The following is an 8674-nucleotide window of genomic DNA, read 5'->3' on the forward strand; positions in this document are numbered from 1 at the left end:
CCTCTGCTCTAAGGAGAACAAACCCAGTTTCTCTGATAATTGAAACCCTGACATCACTAATAAATTGCCACCCCAGTGTGCTCTCCAAGGCCTTTACACCTTCCTAAAGTGTGGTGTCTGGTGTCAGACACTACTCTGCTGAGGTCTTTCAGAAGTATATATGAAACATGATGGGAGTCAGTGGAACTAATAAGCCTCTGTAGAAATTAACTTTTCTGAATTTTTTTGAAACTCCCCTGCAGCATGACATGGTGCAACAAATGCTTTCTCATGAACCTGCTGAGCGTCCTGAGGCCATAGACATTGTCAACAACCCGCTCTTTGAGAGTTTTGACATTCCTGAAAAACAGCTGCTGAGGCAGAGATCACGGACACTCAGTTCCAATGGAGCCAAGGCTCTGAGGGCATCTGTCTCCTAACAGCGGGACGTCGACCGGACAGGCGGCAGGTTCTTGATCTCGGATATCTTCTGTTTCGTTTATCCCAACGCACTCAGTGTTTGCGAAAGGTTACAAGCTACATTCTCATGACTTTTGAAAAAAAAAAGTTGCCAAAAGTTTAAAGACCAACTGATGGGATACTAAGACCCTTCCACCACATTTTACATTGTGACATCCGTACTGAAATCTGAAATGTTTTTAAAAATGTGACCATTTGGAAGATTGCGTACCCGAAGCGACGATGGGTGGGGATCTGACCAGAGATCCGGTTCTGCCTTGAGTGCGCTACGGTTGCGCAGGCGCCAGTTAATTTTTCACTGATTCCATAAGCACATACGTTGGAATTCCTTTTCTGCATGCACATGTAGATAGATCAGATGTGTAAAATTCAAGGGAAAGTGAGAACTGGAACGTCCAGTCAGCATGCAGCTTTAAACTGCTAAGCGGGCTGGGTGGTGCTTAGAGTGCTCGTTGTGTCCCTCTGTTGAAGGGCATTTATCCAGCTCGCAGCTCTAACCCGAGTTGTTGGAAACACGAGCCACGCTACCATGTGAGTTTCAGTCATAATTTTAAAACATTCAAAAAACACGTGGGCGAGGGGCGGAGAGTTTGTTCAACGGGCTGTTAGCAAACCATGGAGATAGAATGTGCTTATGTTGCTGTGAGGGCACAATCGTATATATAGATACAGCAACTGTTGGCTGAGCATCATCAAAACTGGCCAAGAGGAGCTAATGGATTTTCAACTAATCTTTGCCTTGCTGTGCAAGTTTTGTAGTGAAAGAGCAATTTATGAATTCTGAATGTTGCAAAATATATGTCTTTAGATTTGACATTTTGTTAACATTGCTATACTGATTGAAGGCACTTCAATTTTTGTCCTATGAATAAGTTCCTTGAATTTCTGACCCAACTGAAAAATAGATGAACGTACTGAAATTGCCCATGTGCCATGATGCTTGTCTCCCTAGCTCTCCAATGCCTTGATGGGCCAGGTCTGCGAAGCACAAAACAGTAAAGGCCAGAAGGTCCCTGGCTCCATTTCCATCAGTGTCCAGCTGGCTGCTCTTAATTGCAGTACTATTGCTTCAGCACCTGTGGGCTATCGGAGGAAAAATATCAGCCAGGATTCCTGCTCCTGATTCACAGAAGGCTTATCCTGTAAAGAGCTTACAAGCACATTCAATGTCTGGACTGATGTGGAAATAGGTGCTTGGCCTGGTACTGGGGTGTGCTGGTGAAGTGAAAAACTGAACTCCTTCCTCTTGTCATATTGACTAGGTTGATTCCAAGCACATGGTTGCAGTTGAGAATTCAACTCCAGTTTTCTTTTGTTAATTACCTAAACATTGTTCAGCCTATAGGCCTCTTATCAAGTTTCTAAAAAATGCTTTTTGCAATAAATCATCTGTGCTTGGAATTCTGTCTAACTTACTTATTCCTGCAGGATCATATTTGGCTGTTATATCATTTTGTGCGTGTAAGATGGCGGAATTGTGTTTTTTCCTGTGTCCAATAGTAGATCTCTTAAAATCTTGCCAGTTCACAAGATTTATATACCAGTGTGTGTTAGCCATTATTTTGGCTAATAGAGGGGACCCATTTAGTTTATGTTCACATTCAGCCTGAAGAAAAGCTGTTTATTGTATGGGATTGTCACCAATGAAAAAACCACCCCATCTTATTCAAAAGCACGTATAAACCAACAAAGATTGTAGCAGCTTCCCTCAATAAGTATACAAAAATGTCATCGTACTGAATTAAGATCCAGGCAATGAAAATATGCTGGGAAGAGAGCAGAAATGGAATTGGTGCTGGAATTAACAGCTGCACAGATAGTTATGGAGGTGAATGGGCTACCAGATTGAAATGTCTTTTGTCGCTGCTCTTTTCATGTCATAAAAATCTCTTGTTGGAGAATTGTGAGCTTTCCAAGTCAAATAAAGTTGAGCCTTAAATCAAAATGTACGGGTCTGTCAGATCAGGGGAGAAAGGTCCAGTAACGTTATAGGGTCAATCGCTCAGAACAAAAGAGAAATTAAACAAGCATCTGATAGAAATGTGGAAAGAGAAGTGGAAGAGGGAATAACAATAAAATTATAGATGCTGCAATCACAGGAAGATCGTGGGCTGAATTTTTTAACTTGTGGGTGGGATTTGGGCATCACTGGCTAAACCCAGCATTTATTATCCATCCTTCATTGTCCTTAACGTGGTGGTGAGCTGCCTTCTTGAACCGCTGCAGTCCATGTGGTGTAGGTACACCCACAATGCTGTTTGGGAGGGAAATTCCAGATTTTGAATCGACGACAGTGAAGGAATGGTAATTATAGTTCTAAGTCAGGATAGCGTGAGGCTTGGAGGGAACTTGCAGGTGGCAGTGTTCCCATGCATCTGCTGCCCTTGTGCTTCTAGATGGTAAAGGTCACGGGTTTGAATGGTGCTGTTGAAGGAACCTTGGTGAGCTGTGCCAAAAATTGTATAATTTCTGTAAACTCTACATGGAATCTGTTTGAAAGTAAAGTAGGATGTTGTTTCTGGAACATCATTACTGAGTCAATGGATAGACATTGGATGAACAAAAAAATGATTAACTACTCAGCTCTTGACCTCATTACAGCCTTGGTTCAAAAATGGTCAAAAGAGCTGAACTCCTGAGTAGAGGTGAGAGTGACTTCCCTTGACATCAAGGCAGCATTTCAGTGTGGTATCAAGGAGCCCTAGCATAACTGGAGTCAATGGGAATCAGGGGGAAACTCTGCTGGTTGGAGTCATACCTAGCACAAAAGATGGATGTGGTTGTTGGTGGTCAGCCATCCCAGCTGCAGGACATCACTGCAGGAGTCCCTCGGTACTGTCCTCGGCCCAACCATCTTCAACTGCTTCATCAATGACCTTCCTTCCATCATCATAAGATCAGAAGTGGGAATGTTCACTGCACAATGTTCACCATTCGCGACTGCTCAGATACTGAAGCAGTCCATGTCCAAATGCAGCAAGACCTGGACAATATCCAGGCTTGGGCTGACAAGCGGCAAGTAACATTCGTGCCAGACAAGGACCATCTCCAACAAGAGAGAATCTAACCATCGCGCCTTGATGTTCAATGGTGTCACCATCACTGAATCCTCCACTATCAACATCCTGGGGGTTACCATTGACCAGAAACTGAACTGGACTAGCAATATAAACACTGTGGCTACAAGAGCAGGTCAGAGGCTAGGAATCCTGTGGCAAATAACTTACCCCTGAAAGTCTATCCACCATCTACAAGGCACAAGCCAGGAATGTGATGGAATACTCTCCACTTGCCTGGATGAGTACAGCTCCAACAAAACTCAAGCTTGACACCATCCAGGGCAAAACAGCCTGCTTGATTGGCACCCCTTCCACAAACATTCACTGTCTCCACCGCTGACAAATCATGGGAACAGTGTGTACCATCTACAAGATGCACTACACCAAGGCTCCTTTAGAACACCTTCCAAACCCATGACCACTACCTTCTAAAAGGACAAGGGCAGCAGATAGATGGGAACATCACCACCTGGAAGTTCCCCTCCAAGTCATTCACCATCCTGACTTGGCAATATATTGCCATTCCTTCACTGTGTTTGGGTCAAAATCCTGGAACTCCCTCCCTAACAGCACTGTGGGCGTACCTGCACCACTTGCACTGTAACGGTTCAAGAAGGCAGTTCACCACCACCTTGTCAAGCGCAATTAAGGATGGGCATTAATGCTGGCCTAGCCAGCAAAGCCTACATCCCGTAAATGAATTTTTAAAAAAAATTCTGTTTCTAGCTTCCAGCATTGCATTTTTAATTTTTCATTATACATTAATTATCCTCACTTTTTCTTTGATTTCTTGCCCTGGTTATTTTCTTACTATCAAAACCAGTAGCATACTTACCTTGCATAATTATTGATGCATTAATATTGATTTGAAAGCTGAGATCAACCACACAGGTTTCATACTGGACAGTAACTATGTGCAATTCATTTTTTTTGTTAGTTCCTCACCTCTGATTCACTCCTGCATGCTCTCCATTTTACACTGGCCTTACTTTGGAATTGCTTTTGCATAATCTGAAAAGTCACTTGTGGACTTTCCCTAGATTCAGATTGGGTTGGACCACCTGAAGTAGCCTTTTAAAGATTTGTGCAGTGGGATTGTCTGTAACAAGGTAATTGTGACGGATGACAACACCCTTTATGTCCCTAACTCAAGTATAATAGCATTTGTGGTTACTGTATGGGGATGATATGAATAAGCAGCTAAGTGAGATGAGATTGCTGAATGGAGCAGTAACTGAAGCCACATGTCTTATGTAGTACACACAACCATTTATTGCTATGCAGACCTTCCTGGGCATACCACATTTCAAAGTGCACATTGTTTTTACAATTCAAGTGTGCCGGTCAAGTGGCTATGAAATTTTATAAATGCATTTTTTGCTCATGCAATATAGGTATGCTTAAAAATGTTTTAGTTCACTCTTTATATCATTCTTTTCAGGATCAAAATTTTAAATTGGGAGAGTACTTGCCTAAACAGTTCTTTTTAAAAAGTACCTATATTGTGGACTTAATAAAACGTTTTGCTCTTAATGATACCTGAGCAGAGGCAGATGTTTTGATGGCTATGGGCACAGCCTGAAATGATTCATGAGCTGAAAATATTGTAGCTGGGACAAGTTGGCGAGTGCCGTGTTTGGTAGTACTGAGCTGGTGTCAACTTTTCTTGGTTAGGGACCTTTAGCATTAACATTTAGCCCTGTGTGGGAGGGCCACCTGTCCTGTTAGGGTAACAATGTGCCTGTTTGGGTTTCCATCAGACTAAGTCTTTGGGAGGGGAGAACTGAAATGCTTGAAGGAAGAGTTACTAAACTCATTACCTTTTGGCAGGAGATATACAGACTTCAGGGATATGGTAGTAGAGTGGTTATGTTACTGGATAAGTGATCCCGAAACCTGATACTAATGATCCGGAGAAAGGTTCAAATCCTACCATGGCAGCTGGTGAATTTATATTTAATTGAATAAACCTGGAATAAAATGCTAGTATCAGTAACCATGAAGCTGCTGAATTGTTGTAAAAGCCTATCTGATTCATTAAATGCTTTAGGAAAGGAAATCTACCTTCCTTACCTGCTTTATGACTGAATGTAAAGTGTCCTCTGAAATGGCCTTGCAAACCATTCAATAAGGTAGCTCACCACCACCACCACCACCACGAGGACAATTAAGGATTGAGAACAAATGCCCACGTCCCACAAATGAAATATAAAAAAAAATGGGGTTGCAAGGTGCTTTTTCTGCTGAATGTAACCTTTCTCCTCTCCCTAAGTTGCTTCAGCCTTTTAAAATACCCAATGCTCTGTTTGTAAGTTGGGTATTTAAATTTAACAATTGGTAGAGTTTGTAATGTGCTCCTTTAAGTGGAATTAGTATGTGGCCGTCTTTTGTTATGCCTTTGCATAGAACACAGGTTTAAATGAGCTGACCTAAAGATGGTGTGAACTGTTAGAAAGAATCCTATTACTGTGCTAAATCTTCCTGTGTGATGCCTCATTTTGCCCGTGTACATTTAAGCTTCTCCTGTCTTTTCTGAAGTAGACATTTTTTTAAAATCAAAAGACACAAATTAATATTCAGTGTAATTATGTATAGAATTCATTCAGGATTGTGCAGTAACATTTTGCATTTTAAAATGTATTTTATGAAGGAAAGTTTGAGTAACTCTGATTGGAGGATTAGATTTTTTTGTCATACAGTGTAAAACTGTATTATTAATCTTCATTATCAATCCATTTGGGTTGGTGACATTGGGAATGCACTCTTTGCAATAATTGGTGCATTGCAGCATTGTGACTTCATACAAGTCTAAAATATTCAATAAAATATTGAATTGTACATGTGAAGTTTGTTTTTTCTAAATCACCAAATGCAAATTGGCTGGCTAATTTAACAGGGTACATGTTCTGCCAATTGCCTACTTGGAACACATTTCCCCAAGCAATACAGATGAGGGAAGGGCCCAAGTTTTATCCACAGTTCCATGCTTGTTAACTGGGAGCTCTAATTTGCAGACTCAGGCTGGCTTGATTAGCAATGCAATCGCTTCTAAATCCAAAGGTCAGCCCCCACTCAAGATTGGGGGGCGGGTGGGGAATGCTACATCATTGTAAAGTTAGTTTAGAAAGGTTAAAGCAGACTCCATTCATCTATTCAGGTTTTGTTTGAAGAGGAGGGAATTTCTGTAGTGTCTTGGCCCACATTCATCCTTCAACCAGATCACTAATTCATCTCAAAGGAATATTAAGGTTGATTTGGGACACCGTGGTTGTGAAAGGTAGTTGTATATTGAAGTGGTTTCATTGTTCTGGGCTATTGAGGGAGACTTGCAGCCATGGATCTGCCCCATTCAAACCCATAATGCAGGTTGTGCATGATTATTTTTATGTTGGCATTTTTTAAACTAAAAATTTCATCTTGCTTTTAAATTCTGGAGACTACAGATTTGATCGAATAGCCACAATCTCAATATTTAACATACTTGACTACAGTTATTACCCTCTTTCATGTAAAGAAAGACTACTATTTGTATAGCATCTTTCACAAACTCAGGGTATCCTAAATCATTTTACAGCCAAAGGTATACCTTTAAAGGTATAATTTAGGAATCAAGGCTGCCAATTTCCACAAAGCAAGCTCCCACAATAGCAGTGCGATGACCTGATAACCTTGTGATGTTGCTTGCAAAGTGAATATTGGCCAGGACATTGGGGAAAACTTTCCCTGCTGTTCTTCAAAATGGTGTTTTGTACATCCACTCTGGCGGTTTCCTTATGTATGTAGAATGCCTCAGCTCCATTACTTCAGATGCCTTGTCAGAGTTGCCTGAACATCAGGTGCTTCGGTGGGCACCTGCGGTTCTGTACCCTCAACTCTTACAGGAACATCAGACATGTCTGTACTGGGTTGAGCGCACTCGCTTTTTCCTCAACCGGGTGGAGGACCTGTGAATCTACCCGGTGACCCAAATAGATTACCTCCCTCACTTGGGACGTGCACTTTTTTTTAATAACTGTATAACTTAGCTACTTTATTAACCGTCCAGTGCAAGAGGACCACCTTGGGGCAGGCAGTCAGCAGCACCTAGAGGAGAGTGCGAGAGGAGGACCTGTTTCTCCCTGTCGGAGCCAAAGTGTAACGTCAAAGGAAAACAGGTGATTGGTGGGCATCCCTTCCGTGTCTCTTTTGATTGGCCAAATGGTTTAAATCAGGAGACGTTATTACAGCTGAAGAGTATAGTGAAGAAATTCACTAAATTAATTTGGATGTGAAATATTTTAATAGAATAGAGATAGCTGGGCAGGTGATGTATTGCAGCTGTAGTATGTGGGAGCTGGTGGATGCTGGTGCGATGCACGGTCAGCACATCAGCAGGTATTGGCTGCTCAAGGAACTTCAGCTCAGAGTTGATGAGCTGGAGTCTGAGCTACGGACACTGTGACAAATCAAGGAGGGGGAGAGTTACCTGGACAGTTTCAGGAGACAGTCACGCCCCTTAGATTAATTACATCAAATTTGGACTGTGAGCAGGGACAGGAGGCTGTGACTGAATGATGCAGGTATGGGGATCCAAACTTTAGCTTTGGAGGAGCCTCAGCCAGTGCCCTTGTCCAATAGGTATGAGGTTATTGCTCCTGGTGTGGACGAGGACACAGACTGCAGGGAGGATGAGTGAATTGACCACAGCACTGGTACAGAATGCCATTCAAGTGGGGGGAGAAAAGAGTAGTAGTAATGGGGATAGCATAGTTAGGGGAATAGATATTGTCCTCTGCAGCAAACAGAGTCTTGAAGGGTGTGTCGCCTACCTGGTGCCAAGTTAAGGATATTCTGGGCTGGAGAGGAACTTGGAGTGGGAGGGGAAGGATCCAGTTGTTGTGGTCCATGTAGTGCCAACAACATAAGTAGGACTAAGAAAGAAGTTCTGCTGAGGGACAACGAGCAGCTCGGGGCTAAATTTAAAAAGTAGAACCACAAAGGTGGTAATCTACGGATCACTACCTGAGCCATGTGCAAATTAGCATAGGGTAAATAAGATTAGAGAGGTAAATGCGTGGCTCAAAGATTGGTGTGGGAGAAATGGGTTCCGATTCATGGGGCACTGGCACCAGTACTGGGGAAGGAAGGAGTTGTTGTGTTGGGATGAGCTTCATTTG

At 42.4% G+C, this 8674-nt stretch overlaps 1 protein-coding gene and 1 long non-coding RNA gene across 2 annotated transcripts in view; both read left to right on the forward strand.

Moving 5' to 3' along the window:
* eif2ak3 (eukaryotic translation initiation factor 2-alpha kinase 3) overlaps positions 1–3126 on the forward strand; it is a 75551-nt gene extending 72425 nt beyond the window's left edge. Inside the window, exon 17 of the mRNA XM_078554441.1 lies at positions 243–3126. Within this exon, the coding sequence (XP_078410567.1) occupies positions 243–419 (177 nt within the window). The 3' untranslated portion in view covers positions 420–3126. The remainder of the gene's footprint in view (positions 1–242) is intronic.
* LOC144687906 (uncharacterized) overlaps positions 1–6356 on the forward strand; it is a 572568-nt gene extending 566212 nt beyond the window's left edge. Inside the window, exon 2 of the long non-coding RNA XR_013578240.1 lies at positions 3907–6356. This is a non-coding gene — a long non-coding RNA (uncharacterized LOC144687906). The remainder of the gene's footprint in view (positions 1–3906) is intronic.
* The last annotated feature ends 2318 nt before the right edge of the window (positions 6357–8674 follow it).

The sequence above is a fragment of the Cetorhinus maximus genome, chromosome 1 (assembly GCF_964194155.1).
Source record: "Cetorhinus maximus chromosome 1, sCetMax3.hap1.1, whole genome shotgun sequence".
Classification (NCBI taxonomy): Eukaryota; Metazoa; Chordata; class Chondrichthyes; order Lamniformes; family Cetorhinidae; genus Cetorhinus; species Cetorhinus maximus.